The sequence below is a fragment of the Panthera tigris genome, chromosome X (assembly GCF_018350195.1).
Source record: "Panthera tigris isolate Pti1 chromosome X, P.tigris_Pti1_mat1.1, whole genome shotgun sequence".
Taxonomy (NCBI): domain Eukaryota; kingdom Metazoa; phylum Chordata; class Mammalia; order Carnivora; family Felidae; genus Panthera; species Panthera tigris.
In genome coordinates this window covers 100,966,743-100,990,310 of record NC_056677.1, presented here as the reverse complement: position 1 = coordinate 100,990,310, position 23,568 = coordinate 100,966,743, and the positions used below count along the sequence as shown (strand labels likewise).

The following is a 23,568-nucleotide window of genomic DNA, read 5'->3' as shown; positions in this document are numbered from 1 at the left end:
ACACTGTGTGGTGCTAATCATCTCTGAGCAGTTTCTCTCTCCAGTAAATTGCGTTATTGCCATAAAAAGTGATGTCTCATGGTTCTTATGTATTTTTCGTGCTTATTGCAATATCATAAGCCTTACATAACAACCTGGGACCCGTATGAATTGCCTCTAGTGCTGCCAGAAGCGCTCCCAAGTGGAGCAGAGTCATGACATTACAAGAAAAAATTGCTAATGTGTACAAGAAAAAATTGCTTACAAGAAAAAATTGCTTAGATTGAGGTCTGTGGCTCAGGTACCCGCCATTTCAAGATAAATGAATCCAGCCTAAGGACTGTTTTAAAAAATTTTTTTAAATGTTTATTCATTTCCGAGAGAGAGAGAAAGAGAGAGAGAGACCGAGTGTGAGGAGCAGGGGAGGGGCAGATAGAGAGGGAGACACAGAATCTGAAGCAGGCTCCAGACTCTGAGCTGTCAGCACAGGGCCCGGTGTGGGGCTCGAACCCACGAACTATGAGATCATGACTGAGCCGAAGTCAAATGCTTAACTGACTGAGCCACCCAGGCGCCCCTAAGGATTGTTGTTTAAAAAAAAAAGGTGCGGCGGGGTGGGGGGGGGGCAATTCATGAAGCCATTGCTACAGCTATATGAGCAGATGTGAAAAATTTGTACTTTTTGTGAAATATTTTTTGATCTTGTATTGAAAATGCAGCTGTTTTTATGGGTGCAGGATTACCATAAGGAAGAAATATGTATAGACTCTAATATTTGAGAAAATGCCAAGTCATTTTGTGATATAGGAAAGTGAAGGATCTGAAGCTGGAGAATTTAATGCCAGCAAAGGATGGTTTGATAATTTTAGAGATGTTTGGCTTAAAAAAATGTCAAGATAACAGGAGAAGTGGTTTCTGCTGACCAAGAGGCAGAAAGTAGATGAGTTCCCAGACGCCTTTAAGAAAATCACTGAGGGACACCTGGGTGGCTCAGTTAGTTAAGCGTCTGACTCTTGACTTCGGCTCAGGTCATGATATCATTGTTCGTGAGTTTGAGCCCCGCATGGGGCTCTGTGCTGACAGCGTGGATCCTCCCTTTCCCTCTGCCCCTTCCCCATTTGCTCTCTAGTTCTCTCTCAAAAAATAAATAAAGTTAAACTCAAAAAAAATCATGGAGAAGGGATATTTGCCTAAACAGGGTTTTTTTTTTTTTTTAACTTTTTAATGTTTGTTTATCTTTGAGAGCGAGCGAGCGAGCATGAGCAAGGGAGAGGCAGAGATAGAGGGAGACACAGAATCCAAAGCAGGCTCCAGGCTCTGAACTGTCAGCAGTTCAGAGCCCAATGCGGGGCTTGAACTCACAAACCACGAGATCATGACCTGAGCTGAAGTTGGATGCTTAACTGACTGAACCACCCAGGCGACCCCTGAACAGGTTTTTAATGCAGACAAAAGTTACCCTATTCTGGAAAATAAAGCCACAAAAGACCTTAAGGAAGAGGCGCAAGTACCAGGATTCAAGGCAGGAAGTGATAGGCTAACTCTACTGTTTTGTGCAAATGCAGTTAGGTTTATGATCTAGAGTGCCCTTATCTATAAAGCTGCTAGCACTTGAGCCTCGAAGGGAAAAGATAAACATCAAGTGCCAGTCTTTTGGTTGTACAACAAGAAGGCCTGGACAACAAGAACCTCTTTTTCTGGATTGAATCAATCCAATCTTTTCAGTTGATTGGTTGAATCAATCAATTGATTCAGATCAACTGGTTCAGTTGATTCAGTTGATCAGGGCTTTGTCCCAGAAGTTGGGAAATACCTTGCAGTAAGACTGACTTTTAAAGTTCTTTTAATAGGGGTGCCTGGATGGCTCAGTTGGTTGGGCATCTGACTTCGGCTTGGGTCATGATCTCACAGTTCGTGGTTTCAAGCCCTGCATCCGGCTCTCTGCTGTCAGCGCAGAGCCTGGAGCCTGCTTCAGATTCTGTGTCTCCCTCTCTCTCTGCCCCTCCCCTGTTAGTTCTCGTTCTCGTTCTCTCTCTCTCTCTCTCTCTCTCTCTCTCTCTCTCTCTCAAAAATAAATAATAATAAAAAAATTTAAAGGTCTTTTCATATTGGACAGTGCCCTTGTCCGCCCAGAACCCCATGAATTCAACACCAGAGGTGCCAAAATGGTCTACTTGCCCTCAAACACAGTGTCTCTAGTTCAGCCTCTAAATCAGGGGGTCATAAGGACCTTTAAGACTCATTACACACAGTACTTTATGGAAAGGATTGTGAACACTATGAAAGAGAACCCCAATAGAGAGAACATTATGAAATTCTGGAAGAATTAATTACACCATTGAAGATGCCATGATTGTTGCAGAAAAGCTGTAAAAGCTATCAAGCCCAAAATAATGAATTCTGATGGGGGAGGGAGGGAACTGTGTCCAGATGTTGTATATGACTTCACAGGATTTGTGACAGAACCAGTCAAGGAAATCATGAAAGAGATTGTGGATATGGCAAAAAAGGTTGGGAGTAAATGGTTTCAAGATCTGGATTTTTCAGAAATTCAAGAGCTATTAGACACCACATAGCAGATGACTTGATGGAGACGAGTGCTTCTGAATGAATGCAAGATGAAGAAAAAGATGTAGAAGAAGCAGTGACAGAAAACAGATTGACCTTAGACAGTCTGGCAGAAGGTTCTGATTATTCAAGACTGCTTCTGACTTCTCTTATGACATGGACCCTTCTATGATATGGGCACTGAACCTAAAGCAAATAGTGGGAGAAGAATGGGTATCACATTGAAACATTTTTAAAGTGGAAAAGCAAAAAAGTCAGGCAAATTACCATGTACTTCCATAAAGTAACACTGAGTGTGCCTGCCTCAGCTGCCTCCCTTCCACCTCCTCCGCCTCTTCCACCCTGCCATCCCTGAGACAGCAAGAACGGCAACCATTCCTCTTTCTCCTCCTCTTCGGCCTACTCAGTGCGAAGGCAGCGAGAATGAAGACTTCATGATGATCCACTTCCACTAATAAGCATCCTGTGATACAGTTAAGAAACTTACCTGTTGTGTTTGTGTGTGTCTCTGTATGAAAATCTAACCCTGTGGGAAGAACTATAAGAGATGTTTTTCTGCCCTCATCATGTAGGACATTGTGTGCAAGACTTGTATGGAAGTGGATAGGCTGTCCTTACGTAGGCATTCGGTGAATGGTATTTAACAACATTAATAATGTGTTCGTTTTCTTACTGGTTTACAACTTTGCTTTCAAAGAATTGTTATTACTGTAGTATGCCTTTCTCTTGTAATTGGACAAACTGCATATCAGCCTATCATCACAGGTAAGTGGTTTTCTAAATAAATGTAACAGTGTTTCCAATACTGTATTATGAATATGAGTGTAATGCTATATGCCATTAAAATTTTATAACGATTCATTCATTAGTCTATAGGCTAGGCTACCATGAAGCAATTGTATCGATTATACTAGGCTGTCCTAAAACCAATCATATTGCTGTTGTTTCATTATCAGTGTATGAATCATTATACCTGTGAATGAATATGAGTTTCTTTTCCACATTATCTTTTCATTTTTGATGTCTAGTGTTAGTACCTACATCTACAGTGTTTTATATCATATAAGATAATACTGATGTAGGTACTGACAGACTGTTCACCTTGTAAATAGATGATGTAAACTTAACAGTATTGATAAATACAATACAGTACTGTAATTGTTTCCCTTATGATTTTCTTAATAGCGTTTTCTTTAGTTTATTGTAAGAATACAGTGTGTAATACATACAGAGAATATGTGTTAATCGGCTCTTTATGTTATATTGGTAAGGCTTCTGGTCAACAGTAGGCTGTTATTCATAGTTAAGGTTTGGGGGAGTTAAAAATTATACACAGATTTTCAACTGTTGGGGGTTATTGCCCCTAATCTCCATGTTGTTCAAGGGTCAACTGTATGTTAGATCTTACCAAATCTCTTGAATCTGTCTCTTCCACTCTGTACTGCCACTATAACTCATTTCTTTTATCTGGAGTATTATGGTGCCTTGTATTTATTGTTTCTTCAAGATCCCTTGGTGACTAACCATTGCCTGCAGATTACGATGTGTCAACCTTTATGGTGTGGTGATGTGAGACATCTTTTGTGATCTGTCCCTCCCCATTTCCAACCTCTTTCCCTGCCAATTCTACCTCCAACCGTACTGAGTCAAGTTTCCCTCAGTGTGCTGTGGTCCTCTTTATGTTTGCGTATGTTTTTCGTTTCTTTTGTTGGTACAGGTTTTCCCTTACCTCTTTTTCCTCCCTAACTGGTGACCTCATCCTTGGAGGGTGGGCTCCAGTGTTAACCATCTCATGAAGGCTTCTGTAGCACATACTGCCAAACACAATCGACTATTCTTTATTTGCACCACCACTGTCCCATATGCATGTGATGCTATCATACCACTGAGATACATTGCTAGGATTATTTGTCTTTTATATAATTATCTAATCTTCTGAATCGTTTATACATGCACATTGTTTAAATTTCAATAAATACAAAAAGGTAGATAGTAAGAAGTCTCACACCCTACCCCCATCCACTCAGTCCTCCTAAAAGGAAAAAAGGAGCCACTGTTTACTTTCTTATTTATTCTTCCAGATATTTTTATGTGTATACAGGTGAATACAAAGATACTGTTCTCCCTTTTTGTACTATTGATAGCATATAATTAGTACTGTTCTGTAATTTGCTGTACTTGTTAGAGAATGTAAAATGTAAAAAATAGGTTGACTCTGTCTCCCCAGCTGGACTAAGCTTGAGAGCAGGAGCTATTATTCATCCTTGTATTCCTAGTGCTTAGCTCTTTGCCTGTCATAGAAGACATTAATAAGAATGAATTGATTAATAAAAATATTTACCACAGAAGGATATGTGTAGAATTTTTAATGTACTTGGGTTTTTGTTGTATTTGTTAGTTGTAACTATTTCACCAGGCTTGAACAATATGATTTTGGTATTGATTGAAGTTTGTATGTTGGGAAGGGAATATATTAATTTATTACTTGCAGAATTTCACAAATTTTGATTGCTGTTTAAAAAATGAATTTGCTGTAAGGCATTCAGTAATTCATTCCACAAATGCTCACCGATTGTGTTCCATATGCCAGACGCCGTGCGTGGTAGCTTGAGGGGGAGACAAAATCAAGAATCTATTCCTTTTATTATTTTTATTTTTATTTTTATTTTTATTTTTTTTCTCTCCAGGGTGGAGGCAGAAGGGAATGGGATACAAAGTATAGAGAAGAAGGGTTTGCTTTGGCAGTAGGATGACCACTTGAAATAGTAGGCTCAGAAGTAAGGACAGGTGGTAGTAAGTTTGAAGGGGGAGCAGAGTATAGCCAAAGTTTAAAACTTGATAGATCTCTCTTCTGTGGGGGAAAAGGGAAACTGGGCCGTGGAGAATGGGAAAGGGAAGCAGTTGATGATGAAATAATTTTGATTGATGGGTCAGTTTTGTCATAAGAAACTTCTTAAGTTTGTTACTTCCAGAATTGTTCCATTCTTTGAACTATCAACTGAATTCATTATTTGCTTCTTCATATTGTATTTTCATTCTAGAAAGCTTTGAGTTGTCAGCTTTTTAAGTTCCTAGATTTGTTTTTAAAGTTTATTTATTTATTTTGAGAGAGAGGAGAGAGAGCACAAACAGGGGAGGGGCAGAGAGAGAGAGAGAGAGGGAGGGAGGGAGGGAGGGAGGGAGGGAGGGAGGGAAGGAGGGAGGAGAGAGAGAACCCAAAGCAGTCTTCACACTCAGCACACGGCCCAACATGGGGCTCGATCCCAGGACCGTGAGATCGTGACCTGAGCCGAAATCAAGAGTCGGCTGCTTAACCACTGAGCCACCAGGTGCCCCTTTAAGTTTGTAGATGTATTATGTAATGTTAGAAGAATTTAAGATGCTGTGTAATAATTTTGAACTGTAAGCATTTCATAGATGTAAGTTTTCCAGAATGTTAGTAAAAGAATACTGAGCAGAGGAAGAATTAAAGAGGAAGAAAAGGAGTAGAATTGATTTTTCAGAAATGGTTTCCTTTCAAAAATTATTTACATGAAAACCAGAGAACTTCCTATATCAAGGAATGCGGCATTAGCTATTACTCTATTAGGGTAACTGAGACAGATGGTATGAGGTATTCATTGCATTACACTAAATTTTGTATTTTAATCCCTAAGCTGATAAATGAGCCCATCTAAATCTAAAATAATTCTGATTTGCTACAAGAGTTTTATGTGCTCGTAGAGTACATTAGGAGTTTTTGCTTATTAGACTTACTGTAAAATGGAAATGTCTATATTACAAATGTTAAGCATCAATATAAAATCTTAATATCCTTTGGTAGAATGCCTAATCAAAATAGCCTAAGGCCTACAGTAAAGTATATGAAGAATTTGGTTGTTTACGTAGATCCATTTTAGATACTTGGGAAATACCTGTTTTTTCTTTTGTTTTTGTTTTTATGATACAACAAAGCTGTCAACATTGTGAGGGAAATGACTTAATTAAGATGATCCGTGCCACCTTTTTCTCCTCTTGTAGGCGTCTAACCAAGGAAAATGTGAAGCCTTCTGGAAGACAAATTGGGAAATTGAGCCACAGCAATCCAACCATTTTGTTTGATTATGTATGTTTTGAGGTTAATATTGTTTTAAGGGATATTTCTTTTTGTTATCTTTAAATCAGGACAAGTGGAAATGGAATGATGAGGTTTTAAAAATGGTAGTTTTAGGGGAAAAAAAATCTTTAGTAAACGAGACATCATATAATCTAAAACCAAAACAGCATAGAATATATTTAACACATTGATCTAATTTTTTGGTAATATATAACAATGCTACTGTTATAAATAATCTAATACTGTCTTATTTACCATATGTTGATTTAGAGAAATAGTAATAAAGAGATGCATTATATATGATTTTAGTTGTTAGAAACATTTGAATAGCATTTCATTCAAGCATAGCACTTTCATATTTAGAAAGAGATTTCTAAAAGACATTTGGCATTTATCATTCCGAAATTCAAGTTATTCCCGGAATTGTTTCCTAATTGGAAAATGTAGCTTACGAAAATATTTTCTAAAGAAACAGAATAGATCTTATGTAAATACAAAATAGAAGCTACTTTATTTTTAAGCATGGTTTCTTAACAAATATAGCCATAATTTAGCACAGAACGCCTCTTTTGATGAGTTAATGCCATCTATTCCTTTGCTCTTATCTTCCAGATCTTATCACAAATACAGAAGTATGATAACTTAATAACACCTGTAGTAGATTCACTGAAATACCTGACTTCATTGAATTATGATGTTTTGGCCTGTATCCTTTCAAGTGAACTAACACATAGATTTCACATTTCATAGACCTTAATGGTGAACATTTTAGTTTCATTATTTTTTTTCATTGTAAGTTCCATTAGTAGGCATGTGAGGTTGATTCAGGTGGCTGATCTGAAGGTTGGCCAGCCAGGAGTTTGTGTATACGTGTCTATGTTGTATATAGGGAGAGAACAATGTTATGTTTACTAAACATCGTGATACAGGTGAAATCTGTCTTGCTTGCTGAGAGATGGAAAAGTGGCTAAAGAAGAAAAGTTGGTACTACATGGAGTGTAATTTTCAATGATTTATAATAACTTGAAGCTAACAATTGTTTTCCAAGGTGTGGTATTTTGTTGTTTTAAGGGGCTTTATTAGAGATTGTAGTGACCTAAAATGTTTCCTTAATGTATGAAAGATTGTATCATCGAAGCTTTAGCTAATCCGGAAAAGGAGAGAATGAAACATGACGACACAACCATCTCAAGCTGGCTTCAGAGTAAGTATTTTTATTTTTCCAAGGATGAAATTTCCATCTGTTGCAATTGCCATGTTATATATTCTATTACCCATGCTAAGAGCCTGTTTGTCAAGAGGTGCTGAGAATACTTAGCCACTTGGCTTGTTCTCAAGCTGGACGTCCAAGTCTTTGGCTGCGTAAGGAAGTTCATATAGTACTTATTCATTTTCCAACTCAAGAGTCCAGTATTGGCTATGATCGAATTTGTGCAAGCATTCCTGGGGAGATGAAAATTCCCTTCTATTATTTCAGTGGAATTAATCTTAAAGGAACTATTGTCTTTTCTCTCTATCCTGACGTTTCAGTCATCTTAAAAGAACAAAAACTTGTTTGTTAACAAAAAACACTACTTTTTTTAAAATTTCTTATGCTTTTGATTTCTAGCAGTGAGTTCCCTTTTCTTTCAACCTATCATGTTTGATAGCTGAATCTTGTAGTAGCTCCCCATTGCCCTTTAAAGTCTGAAATCTGGATTAAGTCATGTAAGTAAGTTCTTTTGGAATCAAGTCCTTACTCAGTGTATTAGCCTCATCTTTTGCCCCTCCCCAATGTTCTAGGTTCCATTAATACTGAACTGGTACTTTCCATGGCCTTTTTTGCACGTGTTATTGCCTCTACTTGGAATACCCTTCCATGCTGCAGCCTCATTTCCTCCACCACGTCTTCTACTTATTCATTAGATTTCAGCTTAGAGGTCACTTTTCTTCAGAAGGCTTTCCCTATTAATGTTCCTACCCAAAGGTCAGAATTAGGTGCTCTGTTTCTGTATTCCCATGGAACCTTTTACTCATCATAGTTATGACAGTTCACTTTTCTGTATCCCTCATTAGACTGTAAGCTCCTTGAGGGCAGGACTTGTGTTTTGTCCATTATCCTTTAGATGCTCAGCAAATAATTGTTGAAAAGGCTACAGATCACTTGATTTTTACTGGGATCTCCTCTTCTTGTCTTGACTGGGGTTTTTCTCCTTACTCATGATGTGATAAGGACTATTGGTAAAAATTGGTCGTTTGTTTGCTTCTTGGTCTGGCAATGCTTTACCTGTTTGCTTGCCTCTCCACAACTAGTAGCATGTTTCTAGATAAAAAGAGGTTTTTTGTGTGTGACTCAAACATTTGAGAGGCAGGTGTTTTGTTGATCATTCAAATTTACTGAGTGATCTGCAAGATTTTGTTGTGGCCCGATTAATTGTTGTGGCCCAACAGGCTCTGGAACCAGGTCGTATAGGTTTGAATCATTGTGCTACCTCATACCAACTATGTGACATGTTCCTTATTGATAGGTTGATAACAACCTGAGATGATTATTGCAAAAATTAAATGAGATAATTAACATTAAAGTACTTAGTACAGTGCTTCGCATATGTATGCTCAAGAAATATTAGCTGTTATTAATTCTAAAACTCCATTCAATGGCATCAGCAATACAAGTATTCCTAGCTCATTTTGTTTTAGAGATTGAGTTAGTTGAGAAATGGCACTTAATATTGTGTTTTTTTTTTTTTTTTGTTTTTGTTTTTGTTTTTTGTTTTATGAACTGTTTTTTAAAAGCCCTATTTTTTTATTTCATATAGGTCTGGCTAGTTTCTGTGGTGCAGTTTTTCGTAAATATCCAATTGATCTTGCTGGTCTTCTTCAATATGTGGCTAATCAGCTAAAGGCAGGCAAAAGGTATTCATAGCAAATTATATGTAAATGAAATTCAGTAATTAGAGTACTTCTGGTGGTATTGGGATATTGAGATTGCTATTATCCTGAAAAACTGTTGGTTGTAGGCTTAAGTAGAATAGTTGCTCACTTATATATATGGAATTCTTTAATTAAAAGAAATTGTAATTTCATACATAAATACTTTTTTACACAAATGTAATATTTGGCCATATATCTAATTCATTAAAAAGACAATTCGTTTTGACTACCTATTAGGCTCTTGAATAAGTGGTTAGTTAATATGGTATATTGTAAATCTTCTTATGACAAGACATATTACATTATTGATTATGCTGCTGGACAGTAATTGAACTTTACATTAAGCATATGGTAGGAACATGTTTATTTTGAGGGTGTATATAGTATTTTTGAAACAATTTTTTAAAAAAATATGGACTTCAGAGATTGCGTACAGCTTGCATACCTTTTGGATAACGTTCTCTTTTCTTTATAAATACTGAATTTTATTGTTTTATTCTGGACCCATATCACTGCTTAGAGTTGGAATTAGTGTGTATCTTAAACCTCCTCAGCAGTAGACGGACTAGACTCGAAGAACTGGAAATTGTTCCTGAAAACTTTCTGGTAGAAAGCAAACAAAAGTTTTAAAGCTATCTGCTGTTCCACACAAGTATTACCTAAGTAATTCTTGACAGATTCTTATTTTGGATTAGAGAACACTGAAAAAAATAATTAGATTTTAGGATTTTATCAGCACATCACACTCTGTGCATCTGTCCACCATTCCTATACATTTTACTCTTCTGTGTCTATGGGCCAGGAGAATGTAATGTTATTTTTAAGTCTATAGCTCAGTTTTCTGTACTGTGAATATAGTTTTTAATTAAAAGATAGTTTAAAGAAAAATTAAAATATTTCGTTGGTACTTGTTGCATACTAATTTGCCCGGAGGGCTCTCTTGTTTTCAAAACCTATGTTTAGGGAAGGCAAGACAAGTTGAGAGAGTAAGCACTCAATAAGAATCTTCAAACACTGCCTTTTATCTATTTTTAACTTGTGTCTTGCGTATGTCTAGCTTTACGTTTGGGAACACATCTGTATTTGTTTTGTAGGAAAGAATGTTTCCACTTAATCTTCATTACTTAACTAATTAAAGAGGATCTTGAAAGTCATATGTTGTTATTTCCATTGATAGTCCTAAGCTTTGAGAATTAAAATGAGTAACTATTGGCACAATAACAAATGTTTTTAAGGCTGTCATCTTAGGCTCATACACTGCAACTTGGAACTTCGTTCCCTTCCTTTTTTTTCTTTCTCCTATCCCTCACTCCCTCCATTCCTTCCAAGTGTGTGTGATTGTTTAGAGAGATGGCTCTATACCGTCAAATATATATATTGGCCACCTTGTACTGGAGGATAAAAAAATGCTGTGAAGAAGTGAAGGGGATTAAGAGTACACTTACCATGATGAGCACTGAGTAATGTATAGCATTGTTGAATCACTGTATGAGTAAAACTGACATAAACTGTATGTTAATTATACTTGAGTTAAAAAATAAATAAAAAACATTTAAAAATGCTATGAAGGGCTTTTGGGCCAAGTGATAAAAAATAAAAGATGAACTATAGATTAAAGTATTGAATCAGTGTTAGATTTACTAAAGTTGATAACTATGCTGTGGTTATGTAAGAGAATAATTATATTCTTGGAAATACATTCTTAGGAATTTTAGGGGTAAAATGTGCCCTTAAAAGTGATGTTACTTACTAAGTAAGTTACTCTCAAATGGTTTGAAAAAATTGTGTGTGTGTGTGTGTGTGTGTGTGTGTGTGTGTGTGTGTGCGCGCGTGTGTAGAGGGAGAGAAAACACAAACGATAAAGAGAACAGGAGTCCAAATGTTAATAGGTGAAGTCAGGGTAAAGGGTATATGGCAGTGCTTTGTGCTATTTTTTATCTTTACGTACTGTCTGTATGTTTGAAATTATTCCCAGGAAAATGTTAAAGTAAACATATTACATGTCTCAAATATTGTTCAGTATAGTTCCAGGAATGCAGTTTTTCCTTAAAAACCACATTAGCCCCTTTCCGCTCCATATTTACATACAAGCAATTTAGGGATTCTCAGCATGTTAATTATAATATATTGTAACTTTTATGTTTGAAGTTTCAACTCTAGACTGTTTCTTATTTTTTCCAAATAGTTTTGACCTGCTTATATTGAAAGAAGTGGTACAAAAAATGGCAGGAATAGAAATCACAGAGGAAATGACGATGGAGCAACTAGAGGCCATGACTGGTGGAGAGCAACTAAAAGCTGAGGTGAGAGTTGCTAGTTTTTTTATGGACTTTTTAAGTTCAAAATAGATGCATGCTCATACTAAAGAATCCAAACAACGCGTAAGTACATGAAGCCAAATGTCAAAGCCATGCATAACCCTCCTCTCGTGACTGTCCTCATCTCCCTTTTGAAAACTGTGATCTACTAGTTATTTAAGCCCTTTCAAACAGCTGAAACAAAGTATAAAAGACAGCAGTGCATCTGTAAGGGAAGTAAATACCAAGTGTTCTGTGGTCCTTGATATCCTAACTGGTGTTAACCTGAACATCATCACTCTGTTGTTGAATCTTTAAACTGGTGACTGTAATCAGCAATTGTGTCACTAAAATAAATTTGTGAAGAGAGGAAAGGAATGTAGAATAAGTTTTTAATCTTCAGGATTGTAACTGATCCTCTTCTGTGTCTTTTTCAAATCAGATAGCATGTGTTACATACTATGCGCTGGTAAATTTATGTCTTCTCTTGTGCAGGGTGGTTATTTTGGCCAGATCAGAAACACTAAAAAATCCTCCCAGAGATTAAAAGATGCACTATTGGACCATGATCTTGCTCTTCCTCTCTGTTTGCTTATGGCTCAGCAGAGGAATGGGGTAATCTTCCAGGAAGGTGGAGAGAAACATTTGAAACTTGTGGGAAAACTCTATGATCAGGCAAGTTAAAGTGGCTTTTGTGCTTGTGTGGATTTCTTTTTCATCCTGATAGTGGAAAATATGGAATGTGGTATAATTTTCATTTATTTATTTATTTTTTGTTTTTAAATGTTTATTTTGAGAGAGAGCACGCGCAGGGGAGAGACAAAGAGAGAGGGAGAGAGAACCCTAAGCAGGCTCTGCGCTGTCAGCACAGAGCCCAACGTAGGGCTCAGTCTCAGGAACTGTGAGATCATGACCTGAGCCAAAATCAAGAGTCAGATGCATAACTGACTGAGCCACCCAGACGCCCCAGAATGCAATATAATTTTTAAAATGTCATTTGCACATCATATGAGTGTGAAACAGCTCTAATGTAAAATAGGCATTCTTGAACTAGGGCGTATTTCTGTGCAAATTATGGTATTTAAGAGAAGGCTCTAGGAAATGTAATCATATGTATAAGATTTTCAATTTAAGTAGTTAACTTCAAGTTATTTGCTCTCATATCTTTTCCTGATCTCTGGAAATCTGGAAATTCAGTCAGAACAAAGTAGATGTGATGTTTATAAAATATTTCTGTAAATATTAGGCACCAAAACCTGTGATTAGCCTACAAGATGTGTTTACCACCAACTGTATTACAAGGGAAAAAAAGAGATCACATATATTTTATAAATGAAGTTTTCCTTTTTTAAGGGCAAGGAAATTCTGTATACGTAAAACCGTTGTTTTATGTGATGTAGGGGAAGTATATTCTACTAAAAGTGATGAAATAATAGCTTGGAACTTGAGACCTGGTTGAACATTAAAGCCTTAGATTGATGAACTTTTCAGGGCCTTGGTATCTTTTGTGGTAATATGATTACATGATGATGTTTACAGATTGTCTTTAAAGTTCTTCTAAGTTGTAAAATTTGAATTCTTTATTGTTAATCAAAATATTGTTAAAATGACATATCGTAATCATTTTGGAAAATGTTTATGTCGGTTTTGTAAAGTGGTAGCACATTTGTGTTTTTTGTCTTATTTTTTAAATTTAGTGTCATGATACCCTGGTGCAGTTTGGTGGGTTTTTAGCATCTAATCTAAGCACAGAAGATTATATAAAGCGAGTGCCTTCAATTGATGTGCTCTGTAACGAATTTCATACACCCCATGATGCAGCATTTTTCCTGTCTAGGCCAATGTATGCACACCACATTTCGGTAAGTGTAAGTGTCTTTGCTGCCATTCAAGAATGATTCCAAAGTAGTTCTTAACTATAAATGTGTTTTAGTTTGAAATAGATATAGATTACATGTCTCTTGGAGACATTTTTTTAAGTTTATTTCTTTTGAGAGAGACAGAGACTGAGTACAAAGGGGGGAGGGGCAGAGAGAGAGGTGAGAGAAAATCCCAAACAGGCTCCACACTGTCAGCACAGAGCCCAGTGCTGGGCTCGATTCTATAAACCATGAGATTATGACCTGAGCCAAATCCAAGAGTCAGATGCTCAACCCAACTGAGCCACTCAGGTGCCCCTTGGAGAGTTATTCTTTTGTTAACGTTCATCTCTGAGAGGTGTATGATGAAAATGCTCCCTCTAAATGTAAGTCTCACTGGTGCTATAATTTTACTGTTACTGTACCCCCAGTTGTCCAGGTTGATGTCATATGGGCCCTTTAGAGCTAACTATAGTGCTCAAACATTAGTGTAGATGAGCGTCACCAATGAAGCATCCTAGAAACTCGTCCTGTGTCCCCAGATTCTAATTTAGTGACTTGCATAGTACCTGGGAATTTGTTTTGTTTTTGTTTTTTAATAAGCACTGGTTGATTCTGATGCAGGAAAATATGGTAATGTCATTCTGCGGAATACTCCCATGGAATACAGAGGGTACTATTTCTTCAGTTGACAATATCCCTGTCAGATAGTTGACTTGCTGTTCGTACTGCCTTGAGAGAAATAAAGAGACTAACAGAAAGACTTAACCACCCCAAACACTCTAAAAACTCTTGTAGTCTGTGCTGTGTAACTTCTCAGAAAGGGACATTCATGGTTCTTGTTTTCTTTCTCTCCCCCCTAAATGAGACGACTAAAAAGAAAAAACGACAAAAGCAAACCAGAGCCTTCCCAAGCAGAGTATCCCACTAGCGACTGTAAGGATGTTGGGGGAAGAGGACACTGCCCTCCCTCCTTTTCTCTCTCTGCCACCTGGACTCTTGCCTGCAAAGCAGTGACCTGGAAGGGGAATGGGCTTTTCCTTTCCCTTCGGACCATGGTCAGCCCTCTGTTTGGAAACCGTGGTACTTCTCCACTCTGACTGGAGCCCCAGTGTATTCTTCATCCTTGCGTAGGCTTGAATTCTAGCCCTTCTGTTTATTTGTTGTTGTCTGTACTGGGTAAGGCTTTTCACTCCAGATTTTGGGGAAGATCTCTGTCCTTTCTTTTAAACTAGGATCCTTCTTTGTTCCCAGTAGAAACACGGAATTGTGTAGTATAGGTGTGGAGAAAAGACGCTGAGAAATTTGGGGTCTAATTGATCATTTAATCAACCATCAGCTGTTAGTGTTTACATATCAACTGGTGCGGTGTCACACTTCCCTCTAACAACTGTTAATTGATTTAATTATCACTTTCAGCATTATGCAACAATACTGTTGCCATTTCTGCTATCTTCTCTGAAGGGAAAGGGGGACAAGGGGTAGGATTAGGCCTCTTTTTTCCCTTTAGAATCTCTCAATCCAGGAAATTGTATGCTCTTTTTGCATAGTTATGTCTTGTGTTGTCGCCCCATCCCGCAGTAGGTCAGTCTCAGCTATGCACCAGGGGACCTGATTTCTTGAAGGACTGAGGTGGGAGAATTGCTTCATCTCAGGAATTCTGACCTGCCCTGTGCTATACTGAGAAGTGAACACACTAATCAGCGATATTGAACCCTAGCAAACAGGAACACCTGCTTGCCTGAGGTTGGCTGAACTTTTCCAGGTCAGAAAATGGAGCAGGTCATTCCTACCAATAGCTGCCTCTTCTGTAGCCTGTGTAAAATATTATGTCTTTGTCATTTAAGAGATACAAATTCTAAACTGAGAAATGTCATTTCCCCGTCAGGGTTGCAGAAGAAAACAAAGGGCCATATAGAGGTGACAGTACAGCCAAGTCAGGGATAAGTCTGTTACTGACAGACCACATTGGAAAGGGAGTTCTTTGGAAACCTTGGTTGCGCTAGATGGACATCCAGATTTCCCTAGAGGAGCCTTGCGTTTGCTTCTTGGGTGAGGACCTCTCTTGAAGAAACTTCGAGGAGAGGGTGTGAATGTTGGGGGACTGCTGGGTCCCTTCCGTAAATGGACTACCATCGGGCCCTCATGGGAGTGATTTAGCCGACCAAACACCGTTCAGGTTACTGGGCCAACAGGAGCTTTTTGAACAGTCGTTAGAAGTATAGCAATAACTGTGGATATCAGTTCTAGTCATGGATTTAGTGCCCCAAGTGACTTGAGATGTAGAGCTGTTATGCCTCTTTATTTGACTGAAGGTGTAAGCTTGAAGAGGGAGTTCTACTGACTTCAGATGAGGAAATCTTCATCCTAGTTAAATATGAAGTACAGCTGTCTTTTCTCATCAAGCCTTTTTTTTTTTTTTTTCTTTTTAACTAGATAGGGACTAGGTGGGTGCCTAGCAATAGTAGTGATATTCAGAACCAGACGACTGGGGAGACGGGGGCTGTCATACCACATCATTGCCCCCTCATGCCTATAACTTAATTTTCAGTTTTAATTGTTGAGACCCACCTTGCAACACAGTTATGAAAGAAAGGCTTTCCCCCAGTTTATATTCTAGATCTTGCCCAAATCAGGTAGCCAAGCTATCTTGTACAGATAGTTTTAGCGCTGATTATCCTATGTTTTGTTAGAACCTCAGCAGATGTCATTCCGCCTCACATAGGTTCATATTAGTCACCATCAACAGGACCTGGCCTCAGAGGTGAAAGACCCTTCCTTATCCTGGCTATTCTCTCGGGTCTATGATGTAATTGGGGCTTCTCTCTCAAAAGTAATGTTCTTTGTAATTTTGTCACCTGTGTAGTTCTCTAAAATGGGGTAACAGGAGGTAAATCTTCCACCTATAGAATAATTGTAAGATTCTCTGATTGTAATTCTCATAATTGTAAGATGCTGCTTAAGTTACCCTCTGGAACCAAGTACTTGGGATGTCTTCCGTCCGGTTAGCCTGGGTAGAGAGGCACTCCGGAGGGAAGACAGTGGGACTGTAAGGAGCCGAGCCTCTTACCATCCACAGTCCAGCCCTGGAAGTGGAGCCTTTGATGTCTGACCTTCTGGTTCTGGGTTCCATGTTCAGCACAAACTGTGATGATTTAAATGCTTCTTTATTTAACATAAAGAAGAAGTGAGTTTTAGATCTCCTGTTAGGTTCATCTTCAGGGATGATGCCTCATCCCAACAAAATTTTCATCCTAAAGAGACGGAAGGATAGGAGACAGTAGCAACAACACTTTGTATTCTTCTTCTTATTTTTTTGACCTTTGGTATTATACCCTATGAACTGATATGTAGTTCCTCCCATTGTACTAACAGCTTCTTTTCCTCCTACCATTAAGAGTATGGCCTTCCTCTGACCCTCCTCCAAAATTAGGATAAACCCGTCAGGCCTAAAAAAAGCTGCAGAGCCAGTTCCCACATGCTTTAAACTCTAATCTACCATATCCCTTCATAGAAAGTCTTATTTAGCTTACCAGCAGGGCGACCAGCTCGTCCTGGTTTGCTTGGGACTGCCAGTTTTGGCACGGTACTCTTGCATCCTGGGAATCCCCTCGTTCACTGCCAAACCTGAACACTTAGGCACCCTACTTGGCAGTCTTATAGTAACTTTCTCATACCCTTTCTTTTTTTTTTTTTTTTTTTTTTTTTAATTTTTTTTTAACGTTTATTTATTTTTGAGACAGAGAGAGACAGAGCGTGAACAGGGGAGGGGCAGAGAGAGAGGGAGACACAGAATCTGAAACAGGCTCCTGGCTCTGAGCTGTCAGCCCAGAGCCCGACGCGGGGCTCGAACTCACAGACCGTGAGATCATGACCTGAGCCGAAGTCGGACGCTTAACCGACCGAGCCACCCAGGCGCCCCTCTCATACCCTTTCTTAATGTTGATCAAGATTCTTAATTGACAAATTGTAACGGCCAGTAGGGGCTATGTGTAGTGATAAAACATTCTGTGCTGGTTAGCTATTACTAGTTCCATTCTGCCTCTTTACTGGTGTTAAGACCATTTACTGGGTTCCCTTGAAGATCTTAAAAGCAGGAATGGAAAACCTACATGTTCAGTCTTTGATATAGTAGTAAGAGAGAGTAGGGTGGGTGATCATGGATGGTGGAGTGGGCACACATACGCTATTTTACTTAACAGGTCAGGTTTAATAAGAATCTGCTGAAAAGCTCCTAGTGAGCACACAAGATTGGAACAGCTTCCAGGGATGATTTATCTTAAAATAAATGTTGGTAAGAAATCAGAATGTTTGGACTGGTCATCTTCTGATTCTTGAGAAGGGAACATAGGTTCTTATACTTTGAAAGTCAATGCTATAAATTGTGTTGTGTTTGTTTCTACATTTTATCTCCAGTCCAAGTATGATGAACTTAAAAAATCAGAAAAAGGAAGTAAACAGCAACATAAAGTTCACAAGTACATTACATCGTGTGAAATGGTGATGGCTCCTGTCCATGAAGCAGTGGTCTCCTTACATGTTTCCAAAGTCTGGGATGACATCAGCCCTCAATTCTATGCCACATTCTGGTCATTGACAATGTATGACCTTGCAGTTCCACACACCAGCTATGAACGGGAAGTCAATAAACTTAAAGTCCAGATGAAAGCAATTGATGACAATCAGGAAATGGTAGGTTTTTGTTCTAGTAGCCCAGGTACAATAATTTCATGGTATTAATTCAACATTACCCATACTTTGTATTAACTCAAGTTCCTTAAAGCTATGATCTTACTGCTATATAATATTTTCTAAGTGAGTTAGTGGTGACCTCTCAGTGGGAGGGGGCAGGGGCTTGGTGAATACATGGAGGTTATGATCACACAAAAGGTATTATGAGTTTGCCTTTTTTTTTTTTTTTTTTTTTTTTTTTTTTTTACCGAAGACTATGTTAGCAACTTAAAATGATCTGTGTGACTCCAATTACAAGAGCAGTAGGAGTTCCCAAAAGGAGAACTCTTTAGCAGAAGGCTTTGTGAAAGAGGTGAGTCTTAAGCTGGGTAGGCTTTGAAGATGGATTAGGTTTGGAAATAGGGAGGCAGATTGGCCACTTGAGAGCTCCAGCAAAGGTGCGAAGTAATTTAAGGTTTAAAGAGACCACTTTTATTCTAGTGAATGGGCTTAGTGATCAATTCGAATGGTTAGGATGGGGCCAGATTATGTAGAGCAGTGGAAGTTAGGAAAGAAGACTAATAAAAAGGAGGGCTGTATTAGATTCCTCAGCAGGGAAGTGATAATGGTAAAAATGGTACTTTGGAAAAAGCACTCTTGACAGTGGTATGAAGGATGCGTTTGTTAGGGCGAAGGGGCTGGTGTTAGGCTGGAGACCAGGTAGGTGGCACTTTGGGCAATTCGTTGTGAAGTACTGAGGGAGTGGGAATGCACGAGACTTTATAAGCATTTGGGATGCTGGAGTGAAGAAGGAAGAGTCGAAGATGACTCCATGCCGCAGACTAGAAGCACCAGTGCTGGAAAGGTAGCCTGTTTTGATGGGAAGACGACAGTTTGGATTTGGTGAATGGTGGTGAATGGTGGTGAAAGCACACTCAGGTGGACTCCTCGATACCCCTGTGAAGTAATGAAGATGAAGTGTCAGCATTTATCTCTTTTTGAATTTTTTAATTCAAAGAGAGGGAGGTAATGTTCCTGTAGTTAGAAAAGTATCTAACTTCTACATTGTAGCCTCCAAATAAAAAGAAAAAGGAGAAGGAGCGTTGTACTGCCCTTCAGGACAAGCTTCTTGAAGAAGAAAAGAAACAGATGGAACATGTACAGCGAGTTCTACAGAGACTGAAACTGGAGAAGGACAACTGGCTTTTAGCAAGTGAGTGGTTGGACTTGTTAAATTCCTGCTCCTGCTAAACTACAAAAGCAAACCTCTATGACTTCAGAGGTGTTGAAGTGTGCTATGTTTGTATTTCAACTCAGCGTTCACTATCCCGTTCTTGGGTGATTCATTAATGCAGAGTCGACCTCACATGTTCGCTGAAGGAACTGATTTAGTTTGCTGGTGAAAGTAATTATAAACTACAATATTGGCAGCTTTTATCCTTCAACCTTTCTGGATGAAATCATATTTCTGGAGAAATTATAGATAGAAAAATGTCCACAGAGTGAAAATGAAAGTCTTATCCCAGGCATGACCTTTTGGTTACAAACTATAGAGTTTGTGGTTTTTTATAGCATTCTCTACACTAAAATTAATATGTTGTCATGTTTAGTGGCCTTGAGGCACTTGAGGAAGAAGTTTATCACTTAATATATTCTTCCCTTATTTTTAGAATCTACCAAAAATGAGACCATCACAAAATTTCTACAGCTGTGTATATTTCCTCGATGTATTTTTTCAGCAATTGATGCTGTTTACTGTGCTCGTTTTGTTGAATTGGTACATCAACAGAAAACTCCAAATTTTTCCACACTTCTTTGCTATGATCGAGTAAGTTCCTTTTATTGCAACCTTTAAAAAAAAAAAAAGTCTCACACAAAGATAGCTAAACATGATAAGCTATAGAGGTATTTATTGTGTGTGTGGTTAAAAGCATGAACTCAAGAGCCAAGTGCCTGAACTTGAATCCTAGCTCTGCTACTTTCTAGCTATATGATCTTTGGCAAGTTTTTTTTAACCTCTCTGTGCCTCAGTTTTCTTACTGTAAAATGGGGTAATAGTACTTGCTTCAGAACATTATTGTGAGGATTAAATGAGTCACTACACACAAGCTCTTTGAATAGTGCCTGACACATAATAAGCACCCCTAGTTAATCTGTTAACTCATAATATGGGTTTATACTTTTGTCAATAATAGGTAGAACTCTCTTCTTCGTTCTTAACCTTCACCCCCTCAAAAAACAACAAAACGGCTTACACCTTTGCACACACATAAAAGCAGGGATGCTTTTCAGTATGGTCACATTTATGTAATTTTGCATCTGGCTTTTTTCTTAATAAATTACTGCATTTATGGTTTAAAAATGTAACCTGTGTCACAGCATGTCAGCTGCCTTTTTCTAGTTTCTATGAACCTCGCCTCTGCTTACTGTCCCCTTAACCCCAGTAATATCTATGGCTAAGTCTTTGTTGAAGAAGTTATGTTGTAATAATCATTACAGTTTTTTCCTCTGTCATTGTACATCAGCTTTTTAAAATAAAAGTTTGTTGTTGCTGTTGCTTTATGAATGTGCCATTTCCTCACAAAAGCCAAAAATCTTTAAAGGTTTCTGGAATTGTGAATATAAAAGGGGAAGATATATAAACTAACCTGTTTAGTTTATTATGATTTGCTGTAACACAACCGTTTAACATTTTGGACTAATTTTGACATTGATTTGTTTTTATTTTTCAAACATTTTTCCTGTAGGTTTTCTCTGATATAATTTACACAGTTGCAAGCTGTACTGAAAATGAAGCTAGTCGATATGGGCGATTTCTTTGCTGCATGTTAGAGACTGTGACCAGGTGGCACAGTGATCGCGCCACATATGAAAAGGTATGGCTAATAAACACCCTAACATTTTACCCCTGTGTATAACAACCACTCGCAGTAATCTTTAGGTTGTTCAGTTTTGTGAGTTTAAGATTGAGTTGTAAAACAGTTTTTAAAATTTAAGCATAATTCATTCATTATTAAAAAGTGCTGTTTAAAAAAGTCATATCTCGAACTGACATGCCAAATTAATACTATCAAATAAGCTTAACATTTCTGTGAAAACTACCTATCATTCAGATCTTGTTTTTGCATGGAATCATTAAACTAGTCCTCTTAAGTTTTCAGTTCCTGCTATTTTGGGGGCAGAATTTTTCTTTAACAGCCTGTTTTTTTGTTTTTTTGTTTTTTTTTTTTAAAGGAATGTGGAAATTATCCAGGATTCCTTACTATATTACGAGCAACTGGATTTGATGGTGGAAATAAAGCTGATCAATTAGACTATGAAAATTTTCGACATGTTGTGCATAAATGGCATTACAAACTAACCAAGGTAAAAAAAAAAATTGTGTTTCTTGAAGGTGGTTTTTTTCTCTTTATACTTAATATTTTCATAATAATAGGTCTTAAAATGTTTGTTGTAGGCATCGGTGCATTGCCTTGAAACAGGCGAATATACTCACATCAGGAATATTTTGATTGTGCTAACAAAAATACTTCCTTGGTACCCAAAAGTTTTGAATCTGGGTCAGGCTTTGGAAAGAAGAGTGCATAAAATCTGCCAAGAAGAAAAAGAGAAGAGGCCAGATCTATATGCATTGGCTATGGGGTAACACAATTATACTTTAATGTGATTTATGAGACTAGATGACAGAAGGATTCTGAAGACTTTAAAATGTTTTACAGTGTTGAAGTTTATCTTCTGCCTTACTTCAGGAGATTATGGGAGATTATGCGATCATGTTCCCACAGGCTGGTGAGAGTTGTCACTTCTGATTATCAGCTTCCGGTCTATACTGGATGATAATTTCAAAAGTCATATATAGTATGTCTTGGTTTGGAGGAAATGTAATTTTATCATCAGTTGATATTTGGATCTTCAATAGTGAAAAAAAGACAGTTTGAGGATCAGTTTACATTTTTATTTTTAAGAAAGCATCTGGGGCTCTCTCTAAAGACCTTCAGGAACTTACTGAAAATTAATATTTTTTATTCTCTGGCACCAAGTAGGGTGAATAATTTGCTAATTTTATTCTTTTAAACTCCATGTTTGTACTTTTTGATTTGTATTTGTATATTTAAACACTTTGTGCGACTTTCAGCTACTCTGGGCAGTTGAAAAGTAGAAAGTCATACATGATACCTGAAAATGAGTTTCATCACAAAGACCCCCCTCCGAGGAATGCAGTTGCCAGTGTACAAAATGGGCCTGGTGGTGGGCCTTCTTCTTCGTCGATAGGAAGTGCATCCAAATCGGACGAAAGCAGTACTGAGGAGACTGGTATGCTTATTTGTAGAAGTTTATAAGTGATACATTTCGTTTGAACAAACTAAGGTTTTTTATATCACGTGACAAGTAAAATGCTGGCTTAGTATTATTTTTTATTCCCTAGGTAGGAGTATGTAACTATCAAGACTATCAAGAAGTAATTAGCCCTTTGTTTCTTTAGAAAGAATGAATTAGAATTCATCTCTAATCATTTTGCTGTGAAATTGTACTTTATTTACAATTAGGGACTTGTCAAATAAAACCTTACCTTTTTTTCAGATAAATCAAGGGAGAGATCTCAGTGTGGTGTGAAAGCTGTTAATAAAGCTTCTAGTGCCACACCAAAAGGGAATTCAAGCAATGGAAACAGTGGCTCTAACAGGTAGGAATGCTGTGCTGTATGTCACAGTTCTGAATTCTTACATGATTAATCTCATTAGCCATGAATGAAAGAGGGTGGTAGTTGAATACTATGAAAGTCATTTATGTTGGACTTTTGAATTTTTTAAGTACCCCTAATTTGATGATGTGCGTAACCATCCTCCATATGTTTTCTATAATGCCAAGACTGACACTGTTTCCCCTGCTGAGTTACGCAGGTGAAGGTAGGTAGTGAAGTTAAAAAAAAAAAAACATTTTAGTATTGGGATGCCTGGGTGGCTCAGTCTGTTAAGGGTCTGACTTCAGCTCAGGTCATGATCTCGTAGTTTGTGAGTTTGAGCCCTGCATCAGGCTCTGTGCTGACAGCTCAGAGCCTGGAGCCTGCTTTGGATTCTGTGTGTCTCTCTCTCTCGCTCTGCCTTTCCCCCGCTTGTGCTCTCTCCCTCCCCCCCCCCCCCCAATAAATAAACATTAAAAAAAATTAAAAGAAAAACCTTTTAGG

The 23,568-nt window shown here is 37.9% G+C and overlaps 1 protein-coding gene across 12 annotated transcripts in view; it reads left to right on the top strand.

Annotated features, from left to right (window-relative positions):
* The window catches only part of THOC2 (THO complex 2), a 111,193-nt gene that overhangs the window by 69,212 nt on the left and 18,413 nt on the right, over window positions 1–23,568 (top strand). For 7 of the 12 annotated variants that reach the window (XM_042975090.1, XM_042975091.1, XM_042975086.1 and 4 more), the window contains 15 exons: window positions 6,568–6,664; window positions 7,256–7,349; window positions 7,767–7,847; window positions 9,442–9,538; window positions 11,742–11,859; window positions 12,349–12,528; window positions 13,551–13,715; window positions 18,129–18,404; window positions 19,455–19,596; window positions 20,054–20,211; window positions 21,131–21,259; window positions 21,618–21,749; window positions 21,841–22,025; window positions 22,519–22,697; window positions 22,965–23,067. In XM_042975090.1, the coding sequence (XP_042831024.1) occupies window positions 6,568–6,664; window positions 7,256–7,349; window positions 7,767–7,847; window positions 9,442–9,538; window positions 11,742–11,859; window positions 12,349–12,528; window positions 13,551–13,715; window positions 18,129–18,404; window positions 19,455–19,596; window positions 20,054–20,211; window positions 21,131–21,259; window positions 21,618–21,749; window positions 21,841–22,025; window positions 22,519–22,697; window positions 22,965–23,067 (2,136 nt within the window). The remainder of the gene's footprint in view (window positions 1–6,567; window positions 6,665–7,255; window positions 7,350–7,766; window positions 7,848–9,441; window positions 9,539–11,741; window positions 11,860–12,348; window positions 12,529–13,550; window positions 13,716–18,128; window positions 18,405–19,454; window positions 19,597–20,053; window positions 20,212–21,130; window positions 21,260–21,617; window positions 21,750–21,840; window positions 22,026–22,518; window positions 22,698–22,964; window positions 23,068–23,568) is intronic. The other 5 variants (XM_042975096.1, XM_042975095.1, XM_042975094.1 and 2 more) reach the window with 1 other exon arrangement.